Here is a 16,684-nt window from a genome sequence, read left to right as displayed (position 1 = left end):
CCCCCCCCCCCAACCAAATGATAGAACTACCTCCAAAATCTTCAAAATTAGCAAAAGACCCTCAACCCGCCCCCTCCCTCTCCCCAAAAAAGCCCTTGAAACCTTCATAATGATTGAAATATCATTGAGACCTCTAAAGCAACACTTTGAAATCTATGAAATAACATGAAATCAAATCTCTAAAATAATAGAAATACTTCTAAGATCTTCAAAAGTTCCAAAATATTTCCTGTGGGGCCTGATAATTCGTGGCCCAGGCCCATTCTACGCTTGGGCCCAAGGCCTAAGCCGAGGAGAGCTATTGCCGAGGACGCATAATGAAAGCCCAAGAAGGGCACGAGGACATGGCCGAGGACGATCTTATGCTCAGCACCTCCCAAAACGCCTGAAGAAAAGGGAAAACTTAGTACAGGGGCAAGGCACAAGGGAGAAAGTTGTCAACATCGTAATACAGAATCCTGCATCTAACAAGCCCATGCTCCAAGCCATGCCATTTAACTTTTCCAACAACCCCTAACCACTCTAGGTATGGATTGACAGGACAGGTCTGCACCCCAGAAAGTAAAACTTACAAGTGGACACTAAAAAGTGAAATGAACACTAGTATAAAAGGGAAAGAAAGCAAAGGAGAAAGGGGGGATCCCCAGGAGGAGGAAAAATCCTGCAAAGGGAGAAAAGGAAGGGTACAATGCTCCTCGGACGCTGCCCGAGGACTTAGATCCCGCAACCCACACTAAGGAAAGACTTAGCTAGTCAAGCTAAGTCCGCCCATATAAGAGCTTCCATAGAAATCCCGATTACACCGCTCACCTGTGCCCAAGGTCCTGCCTCTCAAGCCCACTCTCTACAAATCATATTGTTAGGACCCTTTACATACGAGCCCAATGTCATTCTTGGGCCGTCAAATAATCGTGTCCCTACATTTCCAAACCTACAAAATGAAAAAAAAAAAAAAAAAAAAAAAAAAAAAAAAAAAAAAAAAAAAAAAAATCACTTTTGAAACCTTTATATCACTAAATATTCCTAAAACCACTAAAATAACAAAAATGCCCCAAACCATCAAATGACAAAAATACCTCTCCAAGCCTCCAAAACTCAAAATGATCATGATATAGATCAAAGTTCAGAAATTGTTCCTAAATTTTATTTAGGTCCCTGTTTTGTTTTGTTTTTTGTATTTTATTTAAATTTGTTTATTCTTTTTTTTTTTAATCTTTGGTAAGTTTAGTTGATAATTTTCACTACTTTTTTTTTTCCTTCACTCTTATTTTGATTGTGCATATTAGTATAATTTCTATTAAATTTTTTATTTTCATTGTGCTTATTTTAGTTGTTATGTATTAATTTTTTTGTTAAACTTGTGATTTTTTCTTTAATGCCCATATAAACGTATAATAAAATTTCTGATTTTTCTTAGGAACCAATGTTTTTTATAGTATTTTTAAGAACACAACCAAACATTAATTAGAAAGCAAACAGTTTTCCTTTAAAATGTTCTTAGCTCGGACAGAAAACAATTTACTTGTAACAAACGGAGCCCAATAGTTTGCTAAGTTACATTTCATAATTATGGATAATTACCTGCATGAGTCAATTTATCAGGATTATATAATTGTTTTAAAAGAAATTTCGAGTAGTAAAAAAGTTCATACAAAATAAATGAGAATATGTTACATAAAATTTGACTTAAAGGATATATATATATATATATATATATAGTAATACAATTCTCTCTCTACTGTTACCATAATCTGTAAAATTATGTAAGAAAAAGCATAAAAATGTTGTAGTAGAAACTAGGTAAATTTTTACTAGTATGCAGTATTTGATTGTTTACCCCCATAAAGGTAAGAAAAAGAAGAGAAGACCTTTTCAGATTATCTGTCCATCCAGAAAATACCAAGGTCAATTTGGTTCGGCCATGAACATGACTATACATCACTTTCTTCTTCACTGTACGATAGATATACATGGGCTAATATGTATATATATATATATATATATCAATCTAATTCCAATTTCAATTCCAACCCTACCCTCTGACATCAATCTGCAGTACCTGCTCTCTCTCTGCCTTTAAAACTAAATTGCAAAAATTAAATAAAGCTCACGAGCCACCACTTTCGTACTTTCAAAACTTTCAAAAAAAGGCTATCCACATACACAAAAGAAAAAATGTTAGAAAATTATATTTGTAATAAGCCCAAGCAAACATATACATAAAAACAAATCTTAGAGATCTCAACACAAGTTGTGGTTGAGATCCAAAGTCTTTTGTAGAAAGCAAAAAGCAGCAAAACCATTACAAACCCATTAACAGTTATTGTCTCTCCTCTCTATCCCTTCCGATATTCTCCGGAATAAAAAAAGTTCACCAAGAAAGTTCATTTTCTATCATACCCTTCTAGTACTATACTCTGGTTATTGGCTTTATTTAATGCAATAGTTCGAAATTGCACCATATCTTTATATATAGCTACTATTAGCTAGTTGGTATCATTTGAATTATTCCTCTTAGCTTGAAATTTGGAATTAATGCTTGCTGTGTCACCTTTGAGGAACACCAAGGATGAGAACCTCGGAGAGACTGAGAGCTATTCAATTGGTGCCAGTGACTTCCCTGACTTCTCCGATGGGAACTTGCTGGACAGCATCGATTTCGATGATCTTTTCGTTGGAGAAATGTTACCGGATTTGGAGATGGACCCAGAAATCCTTGCTGAATTTTCTGTTAGTGGGGGTGAGGAATCCACTAATACAAAGAAAGAGGAGGAAGATAAAGTTTCCGGTTCAGGCTCGGGCTCAGGCTCAGGATCGGGGTTCAACTCTAGCTCAAGTCGAGGAGAAGAAATTGTGAGCAAAAGAGATGAATCTGTTGTGAATCCACGTCCTCCAAAGCAAAGTGATCATCATAAAGGCAGAAAGTCATCTACACAGTCAAAGAATTCTCAAGGGAAGCGCAAAGTGAAGGTATATAATTCATTAGCACTACATAGGTTTAAGCTAAGCGCATGAACTAGACTCTATGTATTATAAGGTTCTTAGCTCCTAATTAAGACTTGAAGCCTTTTACTAGGGAACCAGTCCCACAACTCTCTCTCTCTCTCTCTCTTCACAAACTTCATGAGATGCAAAGAAATCACGGGAGTCATGCACAGGCAAAGGCACAGAGAGAGAGAGAGAGAATCTTTGTTGAGAGTTTTTTTTTCCACTTCTGTGATATTATTTATTTTTTGAGGGATATTGAAAGATTTTTTTTTTCTTTTTCTTGAACTGTGTGTAGGTGGATTGGACCCCAGAGCTGCATAGACGGTTTGTGCAAGCTGTGGAGCAGCTAGGGGTCGATAAGGCAGTGCCTTCAAGAATTTTAGAGCTGATGGGAATTGATTGTCTCACTCGCCACAACATTGCCAGCCACCTTCAAGTACCATCATTTCCTTCCCAACTCTTTTTTGTCCTTGGTTTCTAGTGAGATTTTTAAAGATTTTTGTTTCTTTCTTTCTAGTTCATGGAAACTGTTTCCACATGGCTGTTAAGGAATAATCATATATAGGGTTGATTACCAAATATGTGAAGAAGAACACATTGAATTTTGAATTAATTGCTGGTTTTTGCAATCGCATATACAAAACTACTTGGATGGGTTATATTAAAAAACTAATTCATTTATTTGTATTCAGATTTACTACATTTAGAAATATGTGCGATTCCAAAAACTGATAGTTTAGGACTCAAATTACTTTTCTCATGCTTACCAACCAAATTCTGAATATGACATTGTCCACAAGAGCTTTTCATAGCTTATAGCCTTGTACTTTTAATTGCTAGCACTGATAAATACTAGTGCATGCGTATTAGTGTTGAAAATTTTTCTTTCTCAAGTCTTTCGTTTTGAAATTTGTTCAGAAATATAGGTCACATCGGAAACATTTGCTGGCACGTGAAGCCGAGGCCGCAAGTTGGAGCCAGAGACGACAAATGTATGGTACAGCTAGTGGTGGTGGAGGAGGAGGAGGGAAGAGAGAGATGAGTCCTTGGCTAGCACCAACCATGGGTTTCCCTCCCATAACACCCATGCACCACTTTAGACCTCTACACGTGTGGGGACATCCATCCATGGATCAATCATTGATGCCCATGTGGCCTAAACATCTAGCCCATTCACCACCTCCACTGCCGCCGCCACCAACTACATGGGTACCAGCTCCACCGCCACTGCCACCGGACCCTTCATATTGGCATCCTCACCACCAACGTGTAAGCACTTTTTTCTCTCTCTCATAAGCAAACACAGAGACAAAATACTTCTTCTTTTTTCTTCTTTTTTGAGAATGCACAGACACAAAATACTGAAGTTTATCAATGTTGATGACTTAATCCCTAGCGTAACACCCAAAACTAAGTTCAAATTCATGTGCTAGATAGATTTGGTATATTGAACTCAAATAATACTGAAATATACTTAAAAGTTATAGGAAAAGAGACGATATTCATATTTATAAACATTATTACAAGATTAAAATAATATAGACGGTGTCGGTTGTAAAGTATTGAACTTTATAGAAAATAAGTTACCAAGAGCACGCATTAGTTACCAAGAACTTTATAGAAAATATGCTATACACAGTTTGTACTTTGTACTCACATATTAAAAAAATAATTAAAATTATAACTCGAAGTCAAATTTTCACTTCTATGCGTGAAACAATATTTGTGTAATAACTTTTATCCTAAACCGGATAAAACCACAATAGCAATTGAAGATCTAAAAGGGAAAAAAAGTAATTATAAATTTTATTACAAAAATTTACTATTTATGTGATAATAACATGATTAGTGTGTCATTAAAACAAATGAACATTTGAATTACTATCGTGAATTACAAATGAATATTTGAATTCCTATCATTACTCTAATTTGAAATGTTTCTCTCTCTCTCCCTAAAATGGAATATTCTTCTATATGTGTAGGTTCCCAATGCACTAACCCCAGGAACGCCTTGCTTTCCACAGCCACTGCCAACAACAGTAACTATCCAATCCTTACTCTTTTGGAGTCTTTCATGGTGTCTCTACTGTTAGAATTTTGGATCTATCTAAACACAATGCAAATTATTTTGGCATTTTTTTGAAGAAAAGTAAGGAGTTTTAAGCTAACATTGGTGACATATATACATTATTCGTGTAGCGATTTGCCTCGCCACCTGTCCCAGGCATACCGCCCCATACCTTGTACAAAGTAGACCCCGGCATTGGTGTCCCGCCTGGACAATCAGGCCCCCACCCTATGCTTGACTTTCATCCGGTGAGCAGGACTCTCTCATTTCTAATGTCTTTTCCCACATTTCCTTCAAAGTAATATACACACACACATATATATATATATATATATATATATAAAGTATCATTTTATTTCAATAAAACAAACTTTATATATCATAATTATATGGGTTTGTCTTCTTTTCAATTTTTAATAATGTAATTAAGGGTTTGAAAGCTTTAAAAGAGTAGGCCTTTTTTCTTAATGCTTATATAAATGTCTCGTGTGTGTGTAATCCTCGAAAGCGTGCAACATAATTTCTAATGATTGGTATCTTTAATTTCATTGATTTCTACGTATTGGTGCTGTATGATTGTTCCAACATTCCCTTCCATACAAGTTTAAGTTTGTGTGATGTTCATGTTACAACATCTTGGATTCATAACTTTTGCATGCCAACATTGATGTGAAAGAAAATTGTTTTCTCTAAGAGAGAAAATCTCTTGATTTTTTTAAATATATATTATTGTGATTTTTTTTAAAATAAGAGAATTTCCTTGAACTTCTAGTAATAATCTTTTGGGTTTCATGAATTAAATGTTGAAGATTACAAGTCATGATAAATTAATATTGTTTTGGTCCATGTTTGTAACAGACAAAGGAGAGCGTAGATGCAGCTATTGGAGATGTTTTATCCAAACCATGGCTGCCACTTCCTCTTGGCCTAAAACCTCCATCTACTGATAGCGTGATGGGGGAACTCCAACGACAGGGAGTTCCAAAAGTGCCTCCCTCTTGTGCTTGAAAGCCTAAGAAACATAAGCTTAAGGCTGTTGTCTGATGGTGTTTTCAAGAGCACAAAAACCCTAAATTTGACGACATTTCCTGAATTAGATATGCATCTAATTGCGAGGTTTGGTTTTTTTTTTTCCCCCCCTCTCTCTCTCTTCTTTTGTAGTTCTTTACCAAATTAATGTAATCTGTCCCTTGTCCTTGTATTTTAGATGTTCAGGAACAGTTTTTATTTTATCAGCCTCTCCGTGTGTGAAAATAAAGCTATAGCCATCAATTTTTTTGTAATAGTTGTTATGAGTATGAAACTATGCATAATAAGTTTGAGGATGTAACGTAACTCTTCAGTGGTCTATTTCAAATCGGTGCAAATGAAAATTTTTAATTTTCTTGTTTTTTGAATTTGAAGGTAGTGGAGATAACATTTATATTGATATTTACCACAGGTAGGAAATTGGTAAAAAGAACTGCTGCATCCATATTTAGTTAGGATATGCGAAATTATGCATATATTATAGTAAAAGATGAACTTTTTCAAAAATAAATATCAACTAGCTTAGATGGGTAATTGTCCCATACTGTTTAATCGAGATTGTTATGTATAATATAACTTACTTTGTCCTCCCTTAAAACTAACTAAGGCTTTTGAGAATTGAGAGGAGTCTGTAACATGGCTTTTTTTGTTAGAATCTCATTCTTTCTCCCTTTTGTGTATATGTTTATTTATAAATAAAAAGCTTGAAATCCATATACATAAGTTTGAATATATTTAAGAATAGGAAAAGATTTCTCTCCAATGGATATTTATGAATCTTTGTTACCTAATATTACAGATATTAATTTTCACTATATCATTTTGGTAGAGTATGCAAGTTGTTCGTTTTATATTGTTCCATTTTAGTAAAATAAAAAAGAAGATAATTTATTGTCTTACAATATACTTAGTTTTTAATCTGAACTCATTTTTTGTTATTCTAGTACAATAAATTTTGTTAATATTTATTATTATATTGGTCAAATAAATTATAAAATATTAATCATTTTATAAACTTATTGAAAGAGCCCAACCAGTTTTCTGGAACATAGCAAGTTATCTTGAAGTTTATATTTGAATTAATGGTGAGGTTTGTTAGAAAGTTTGGATTGGTTTCAATTGAATTTAAACTTGAAAGTAATTCAAAGTGTGAGCTTGAACTATTTTTAAATTGGAATTGTATTTGGTATAAAATTAAAATATATATTTTAAATCATGTATATTACATTAAAGTGGTAGTTCAATTAAGAATTTTAAATTATATTCTAATAGTATTCTATTTTTTCATCACGCGTCCTTTTAAATACACACTAACTTGATGCCAAGTTTCATTAGATTTTCAATAGGCTTCAATTTATGTCATGTGTCATTCTATTACTAATTATATTACATGTCAAGTGTCTTTATATGTAGTTTCATGAATCTAAACTTAAATTGTGTTATTTTATATGTAAAAATTTGAATCTGTTATACTTTTAACCTATTTAAGTCTATTTAAAACTATTATCTAAATTTCCTTACAAAAAATTATTATTAATTCAAATATAAATTTCATGAAGAAGTATACCATGTTCTAAAAGATTGGTTGTTCATATCTTATTTGAAAAATGTACACATAGAATAAATTTATTGCATCACAATAACAAAAATTAAGTTAAATAACAAAAATTTTTCTTTCTTTTCTAAAATGAAACAACCAAAAATAAATGATTTGCATACTCCACCAAATAATATCCTTACAGGGCTTTATTTTAAGAGTTGACAAAAGTATAAAAATGACAATAAGTAGTTAATTTTCAACTAGTTAGGAATTTCAATATGTATCTAATTATATTTTTATTTTAAATGCACCAATGTGTATGTATGAAGCTAGTCATATATTTTATTTATTAAATTGGAAGTTGAGAGAAAGTTTAATTAAAATTTTAAATTAGATTCTAATTGAACTCCAATTTTGTGCTAAGTATCCTTTACTCATTGCCCATTAATTTAATGCCAAGTATTTCTATATTTTAAATGGGTTTTAATTTGTACCAAGTTTCATTTCATCTCTCATTTATGTCAAGTGTCTTTACAATTCTTTACAATTAGATTCATGAATATAAATTAAAAAAAAAATCTCAATTATAATTTTATGTAATCTTTTGAATGTGTATTACTTCTCCTATTTAAAACAACTTTAAGCCCATTTAAAACTACTTCTAAAGAATTCTATTTAGATCCCTTTTGCAACCACTTATAATCTATATAAACTAATCCAGGTTTTCTTATAAATACTTGTTTTTAGTTCAAATATAAATTTCTAGAAAAAGTATAGCTTGTTATGAAAATTGGTTGTTTTTATCTTATTTAAAAAATGCACACATAAAATAAATTTATTGCATCATAACAACAAAAATTAAGTTAAAAAGTAAGAAAACTTTTTCTAAAATAAAATAAATTAATAAGAATGAACAATTTACATGCTCTACCAATTTTTTTTTTTTTTTACAAGACTTTTTTAAGGGGGTTGACAAGATATAAGAATGACTACAAATAATATTTATCTTACATAAGAATTTTAGTATTTATTCATCTAATTTTATTTAAGTTTGTGAAGAATCATATAGCAAAATTGACATCTTCTAGTGTTTCTATTAGAGAAATCTTAGATTCAAATTTCCCCTCTACCATTGTATCTATCTATCAAATTATCAAAAGAAAATTTTTTATGTATTATTAAATATATCCATGCATATTCCATATATATATATATATATATATTCATGCATGCATGCATGGTATCACAAGTTAGTATAATTTATGACACAATACACAAAATTAAAGTGCATTAACTTAATTTTTTATTGATTCATTGAACGTTCACTTGAATTATATAAATGCTTGTAAAGTGTGGGGAGCAATGGTCGGAAATCAAGTTTTCAAGAAAGAGTTTCACACACATATATACTTAGATTAAGCTAGAGTAGAAATTCTATCTTCTATAAAAAATAAAAATAAAAATTATATTATACACATAGAAAAGTGAATTTTATTTTTTATATCAAAATCAGAAAACTCTTTGGAATTAAAATAAACAGTACATATTGCTTGGATGATTTCAAAATCGATCACTAGTGTTATTTCAAACCGATGCAACGCAACATTTATACTTTGATTCATTAATAAAAAATTTATTCATAAGAAACTTACTCATTATTCTTCTCCCAAAAAAAAAAAAAAAAACCTTACTCATTATTGTTTCATTCACTGTCCGTGCCCTAGCAACCTATCCTCCTGCGCCTTTTTTTTTTTTTTTGTTTTGGCTTAAAAAATCCTCTGCATCTATTAAGGTGCATTTCTTGGGAATTAATTTCCTAAAAATTAACTCACAATTGAGTTAATAAAACTCGTAATTTTATGTAACTTGGGCCATGGCAAGAAAAGCAATCAATAAAATCATTTGATCCTCTCATATAAGGGGCTGGATAAATTTTCTTATTTTAGAAAATAGTTAGATTAATTCAATGCAATATTATGCAAAATATATACCTCTCAATATAGTCTAATTATTATTGCTTTTAAATCTATTACTTCTCTCTCTAGTGTAAGGTTTTAGATAATATGATTAGTCAGGCAATAGTGATGATGAGATTGAGATATACATTCTTAATCTTAGACACACACACCAAAAAAAAAAAACACTATACTGATATATATTAAAGGAAAATACTTCCCCTGTCACAAATTTTACTACAAAATATTACAAATTGATGTAACAATTAATATGATTGTTATCACTTCAATAAATGATAAATAAATATTTAAAATCTTATAACTTCAATAAATAATTTATGTGATTAGTAATATATTCATTTATAAATTTATGTGCTAAAATTTGAATTACCCTTAACATCACATTACTTCAAATATTCTTCTAAAAAAAGATACTTCAAAGATTCTCTATTCCCAATTTGATAGATTAGGAAGTAGGAACACAATGTTATAGTGGCACTGGATCTTTTTGTCTTAGATATACCAAATTCAATGTTTGTCCCATCTGGTGGGTTATTATATGAAAACCTGGACCACATTTAATTAATTCGAAAGGAACAATGTGATTCTAGACAATGACATATGCAGGCCATGGGCTATATACTTTTTTGAAAGAGCCACTTGATAAAAAAAGATTGATTTTAATAAAACGATTAATTCCATAGTCGCTTGAGTCATAGTACTCTTCCTGAGAATGATTTGGTTGATTTCATTTTTCATTATTATTATTATTATTATTGGGTAATATACATCATGCTCCTAATACTAGTTCATTTTCACAAATAAGAATTTTAAATATATAAAATAAAAAATATTTAACATTGTTTAGCCCACTTACACTTACATTCACAGGTAATAAAAACCAAGACACACAATTAGCGATTCTCGAAATAAGAGAAGTAATCTTATCCAACTAACAATTTATGTCCACAGCAAAAAGACTCAAACTGCTAAATCTTTGCTATATTGAACTATATATTACAATGAACTTTATGTGGGGATATAAATAAGAATACGTAAGGCTTAGTATAGTGTCCCTAAAACCAGATAGCCCATGGTATTCTAGAAAATCATGGTCTACATTCTTTATAGTAAAATCTTGATATATAATATCCTAATATAGTAAAATCTTGATATATAATATCCTAATATGTTACAACATCTCTCCTCAAGCTCAAGGTGGAGGCTCGACGAAACTAGAGTTTCAAAGAAAAGTTGTCAATGTAAGGAAGGTCTTTAATGCCCATTGAATGAATCAAACCCATCAAGAATCATCTAAAAATATCATTGTCAAAGAGGTAAAAGCTCGTGAAGCTCATAAAGCATGTGAAACATGAAAAGATCTTTGGGCATGACAGTATAATCTTCGTATTTTTATGGTAAAAAGAGAAAAAGATGATGCGCTAACTATTTATATAAACTTATGTATTATTACTAAATTATACCTTAATACACTTTGATTTGGTGAGCTACATATGATATTAGAGCAAAGTTAGTAACATAAGCATGTTATATATATCATATATTGCACTTATGTGCGTATTATTTTTCTTTAGTAAAACTTCCATTTGACATTAAAAAAAAAAATCTAAAAAAATGCATATTTTAAACACATATTAAGGTTATGTTTGGTAATAATTTTTGTTTTCTATTTTTAAAAACTTATTTTTGGGAATAGAAAGAAAAAACAATTTTCTTATATTTTTGAAATAAAAAATATGTTTGGTTAGTTAAAAAAAAAAAAAGTTTTATGAAGAAAAAAATAATAGAAAATACTGAAATATGTTGTTACTAGGATTCAAACTTTGGCGCTAACTCATTAAATGAGACGGATTTATTAAATCAGGCGTGTATTTTCATTGGCTTTTGAAAACTATAAATTGAAAACAGTCCAATGTCTGATTTCAATTTCCTTTACAAATTGAGTTTTAAGAACAGTTTTTGTTTTTAGTCTATTTTGGGTTGTCAAACAAGTTTTTTAGTTTCAAAAATAGAAAATTATTTTTGAAAACAAAAAATAAGAGAAAAAAACAGTTACTAAACATACCCTAAACGCTTCTCGTATTATATCAGTACAAATAATCTTCAACTTAATGGAATTTCAATACTTTTATCGAGAGTATAGTTTTTAATTTTTTTAAGGCATGTCATTAAACATAGCAATTATATTATTAAAATTAATCTTTTTAGTTCCATGTTTGATCTTATTTATATTCAACATCTTTATTATAATCTTGAAATTTTTCCATTTATTAAGATTTTTTTATAATTTGAATTATTAGATGTTACTGCCATATATAATTTATTTACTAGATTTAAAATAAAGAAAAATAAAATAATTTGAAATTATAATAACATGGGAGTTGGGACAATAAATACTTTTTCTTTTGGCTAAATAAGTATATGAAAGAATAAATTAAACATCATCTCATTCAATCACTAGTTATATATCTTCCTTAAAAACTTACGTAAATTAAAATTTTAAAAAATATATATACTAAATTTATTAAATTATTAATTAATTGAATTTTTATAACGTCTTATAAAATTATATTAAGATAATATAAGTATGCTATTGTGGGGGAGGATCCAAGAATAGCACCTCTACTGGATCATGTCCGAGGAGTGTGTGAGCCTAACAAACAAGCCCCAAGCCAAGAAACTTGATAGAACCTAGAACAAGGGGTGAGCTTGGATGAAGGCCCTATTTGACCCAAGGGCGTCCCTCAGTTATGGTCCTCCCAAAGTAGGTGAGGGAAATCCCATCCTTGACTGGGAAGCATGAAACAAAGGGAAGCAATAATAGCCAGTATTGGGAGAGAGAGGGAGGAAGGAAGCTTCCAAGAAAAGCCTCTATCGCCTCCACATTGAATGCCCCGTAACAACTATGTCAGCCACATAAATGCCTGAGTAACACTTGAACAGTGTCAAGACAGCTTGTAGTTCACTCAACACCTCCTCCAAATGTGGGATGGAACAAATATCTAAGGTAGATCTACCACCCTCTATGTGAAGGGTCAGGATTAAAAGAAAACCATTACAAAAGGAGGGGGATTCCTGTGAATAGGGATCAGAATCTTGAGATTAGAGAGAGAAAACACTCAAAACTTGTAACTCTTAAAGTGTAAACAAGCTCCCTCAACTGACCGAGGAAACATCAATACACCTGCTTTATTCTAGTTTTACTTGTCAAATTTTTACTTCTTTCCATTTGGGCCCTTTCTTTGACTTCAACCCATTGGATTGGGAACCCAAGTGTTCATCCATCATACCTATCTCTATAAATTAATTGTAATGGGCTCGTCAGTGAGATGATTGTCCACACGCACACCAATAAGGGTACCTGAAGAACAAGAGAACAAAGAACCAACAGAGAGCATCGGAAAGATGCCGACCAAAGACCCTCCAAAGGTTAAGTCAGTGATAGAAGAATCTCAAAGAACTCAATAGTGTGAGGATTAGGAAATTTCACGTACCTTATGGAATAGGTGGTTTGGTGTTTATATAGTGGTGTAGAACTTACCAAGATCCCTTGAATATAGGAGCTTTCCTTGTAGAAAAGATTTGATGTTAAGGTTCTGAGATCTTAGGGCTTCTCTTCCCATATAGGGAAGATATGAACGTGTAGTAGGGTCTTTAGGTGTGATGTGCAAGTTATTTCCGTATAGGAACACGTGTGGAGGATATGTAAAAGGCTTGTGGGACCCAATGTACTCAATTTTCTAGGGGCAGAGGGACATATAGTCTTGGCCCTCCCCAAAATTTTTGAAACCCTTATAGTATTGTATAAAAATAAATTGGGTCCCTACAAAATGTAATGATTGGCCTCTCCAAAATTTTTTATAGAGGCAAGATTACTCTTAACTTAGTTTAAATCATATCATACTAAAATAAAAAATAACCAAGCGGTTCACCTACTTGCATTACATGCCAGAAAAATTGGAGTTTTCTAAACTATTGGTTAGAAGATAGTCCCTAGTTTTAGAGTTCCAATTAGCTATGGATGTTTATCATCTTCACAGTTCATGCTCATTTTTTTACTGTTGTTTTGCTTTGTTTTTGAATAATGAAAACTTATGACTTTCCTTTAAAATCTCACAAATGTCAGTCCAGTGTTAGTTTTTATGTTTTCTCCCTTTAAAATCTAGCAATGGCCGCACTTAGCAATTTAAAATTTCAATATTTAGTCAGTTTCTTAAGTGTACACCCAAACAAAACACACACTTTTACCAAAACCAAATAAATCCTTAGCCTCCAAGTGCCTTTCTTTTTATTTTTTCTAAGAATACAAATTGTTTACAATTGTGAAATGCAACGTGCGTTGCTTGAATTGGTTTGTTTTTCTTTTTTCATTCTTGGTCTTCAAATTTTTTTTGTTTATTTTTCTCATTATTATCACCACAATCATCATTTTTTTTCACAAAATTTGATATTTTTCTCATATCACCAATTTGTTTTCCTCGTAGTTATATATTTTTTTTTCTCACATTATCATCATAGTTATAGTTATATTTCAATAATAAAATATGGTTATTAGTTATGAGTTATAACTAACCTCTAAATACATGATCCGGCCCCTCAAGTGAAAAATCTTGGCTACGCCCTTGCAACCGTCGGTATGATCATCCATTCATCGGTATGACTATCCATCCATCGGTATGCACATGATAAGGTGCGAATTGTCCATCAGGCATATCCACGGGCTACCCGACGAGTCTTCAAGGAGTGGAGTGCTGGACCGTCAGGACTTCAAAGGGATCAAATGGGGACTTTATCCCAATGGGTCCTTGGTTGGTGGGTCCATTGGAGGAGGCATTTATCCTAATGGATCAAAGACAAGGTATTTCACCCTAACTGGTCAAAGTGCACAAAAGATTTTTCTTGACGAAAATAACCCTATCACATGCCACCACAAACCACCAAATCAAACCGCTGACACCTACTCCACGACCCAACCCGATTGAGGCAATCCTCGCAATTGAGATGACACCACGATCGTCAATTGGCCGTCCAATGCTGATGATCCACAGCTTTCCAACGCCGACGAGAGAGGAGAGAGAGTGGTAGTCTAGCAAAGAGTGAATAAAAAAATCAGCTTAGCTATAGTGGATGTGTATATTTAGACATTCATTGTAGCATTTGCAAATTTTTTAACAATGATAAATGATCGGGTGTGTGAACTTTTTGATTTTTTTTTTTTTTTTTTTTTTTTTTGGTGGTTATGATATTGGCTAATTTTGCTCAAAAACTGTGGTATCCCACTAAATGAGAATGCTCTAATCTCTATAAGGAGACGAATGTATCCAATGTTTAAGTTTGTTACTTTTCATTAGCTTAACTTGATTGATTGCGGGCGGAAGTCCAGGCCATGTACAATGAGATCAAGTTTCCCCCTTTTTTCTATATTTTAGAGAATGCTCAACTTGCTTATTCATTAGGGCTTAAACATAGTTCCAAGTTTTTTTTTTTTTTTTTTTTTTTTTTTTATTTATGGAAAGACTGGAAATTTAATTCAAGAATGAGATAATGCGAGTACATCTTGAAGAAGATTTTGCTCAAGGAAACAAGGACACTATTCAATCTAGGCAGAGAAATCAACAATATCTAAAGCATATTTTGCTAATAAATGGTCTAGTTTATTACCATGCCTACGGGTATGAGAGAATTCGACCTAACGGAAATCCCTACAAGCATTCACGAGACCACAATAGCTCTACAGAGGAAGGGAGAGGGGAGTATTCAGTTATAGCATGGTTCACCAATAGAGATTCACCTTCAATGATAAATCAGAAATTAACTTAATATTAACATTATTTTGAACTAACACTAAGTTCATTATTAACTTAATACTTCATTTACTAATTTAAATCAGAAATTCAAGTCTCAAATATACTTCTTGTTATATTGGATTATTGCAAGTGAAATATAAACATCTTAATTCATTGTTTGTTGGATAGAATTTTCCTGTGGAGGAAAGTTCTTATAAGCCATGCTATGGCAGTTCAAATAATTATTTATGTGTATCTCTAATTACATGACAGATTAAATAGTCATAGGATTTGTTTTTAAATAATTTAGTGAGTCATGTAATAAAAATACATGTGAATGATCTTCCAATTAAAACATAATTGGTTGGACGATTTGTCCAACCACTTTATAGAATATCATTGTATTTGTTTGTATTTTTGCAAAAATTTACCTCCAAATTAGTTTGGAATAATTTTTTCTAACTCACTACGTGACAATTGATAAAACTATCAACATACATCTTTATATAACTTATTTAAATAATGCATGCACATTCTTCTCAAAAATAATAATAATAATGTATATGCATGGTTTAATGAGGGTGTTTGGATTCAGATGAATCCTGCATCCACGTTTTCAGTGCTGCGTTTTCTCCTTCTTTTTTTTTTTTTTTTTTTTTTGCCCGCATTTGTTGACTTTGGGGGGATAAATTTTACTATTATGAACAGTAAATACACTGTTCACATACTATGCTGACACTGTTCACGTATTAAAAAATATTAAAAATGGGTCCCACGGTACTATTTACACATTTAAAAATTATTTTACTACAGTGTTTTCAGTTTTCAGTTTTCAGTTTCAGTAACAATAAGCTCAATCCAAACGGACCCAATGAGTCGTTACCTAATAAATTGGAGAGGATTCCTTCAAACAGGTATGGTGGATAATTTTGTCCTTCATTTTGTTTACTAATTATTCAATTTGTTTCTTTTTTTTTTGAGAAAGACAATTTGTTTCTAAATGGGTAAAATGAACATTTATTTGGCCTGGATTGATGGTTTTCCAACAAAACTACAAAGTTGTTCTTTTATAATTTTGTCTACCTTCTTGTGTTTACTAATCATGTTTTTTTTTCCCCTTTTTGTAATAAATAAATTATACAAAGAGCCTTTTGTTTTGAATTCAGGTTCATCAAAAGCATCCAAAATCTAATTAATAGACAATACGAATGGAAAATGTAAGCCTCCCCACAAATCTTTTTTTAATTTTTTTATTTTTACAATTCTATAGAGAGAGTAAGAGACTTGAATTATGGAT

The 16,684-nt window shown here is 31.5% G+C and overlaps 1 protein-coding gene across 1 annotated transcript; it reads left to right on the top strand.

Annotated features, from left to right (window-relative positions):
* Positions 1-2,186: 2,186 nt before the first annotated feature.
* Positions 2,187-6,453, top strand: LOC126695599 (transcription activator GLK1-like). Its single transcript, XM_050392417.1, has 6 exons — positions 2,187-2,970; positions 3,284-3,424; positions 3,907-4,257; positions 4,971-5,027; positions 5,188-5,304; positions 5,915-6,453. Exons 1-6 carry the CDS (start codon positions 2,536-2,538, stop codon positions 6,062-6,064), a joined length of 1,251 nt encoding a protein of 416 aa, XP_050248374.1. The 5' UTR covers positions 2,187-2,535; the 3' UTR covers positions 6,065-6,453.
* The last annotated feature ends 10,231 nt before the right edge of the window (positions 6,454-16,684 follow it).

This window comes from Quercus robur, chromosome 8 (assembly GCF_932294415.1).
Source record: "Quercus robur chromosome 8, dhQueRobu3.1, whole genome shotgun sequence".
Lineage (NCBI taxonomy): Eukaryota > Viridiplantae > Streptophyta > Magnoliopsida > Fagales > Fagaceae > Quercus > Quercus robur.
The sequence above is the reverse complement of the archived record's forward strand: the minus strand, read 5'-3'. Positions and strand labels throughout refer to the sequence as shown.

Coding starts and splice junctions, on each gene's coding strand:
- LOC126695599 (XM_050392417.1), top strand. CDS start 2,536: ATGCTTGCTGTGTCACCTTTGAGGAACACCAAGGATGAGAACCTCGGA. Junction 2,971..3,283: donor AAGGGAAGCGCAAAGTGAAG/GTATATAATTCA, acceptor AACTGTGTGTAG/GTGGATTGGACCCCAGAGCT. Junction 3,425..3,906: donor ACATTGCCAGCCACCTTCAA/GTACCATCATTT, acceptor AAATTTGTTCAG/AAATATAGGTCACATCGGAA.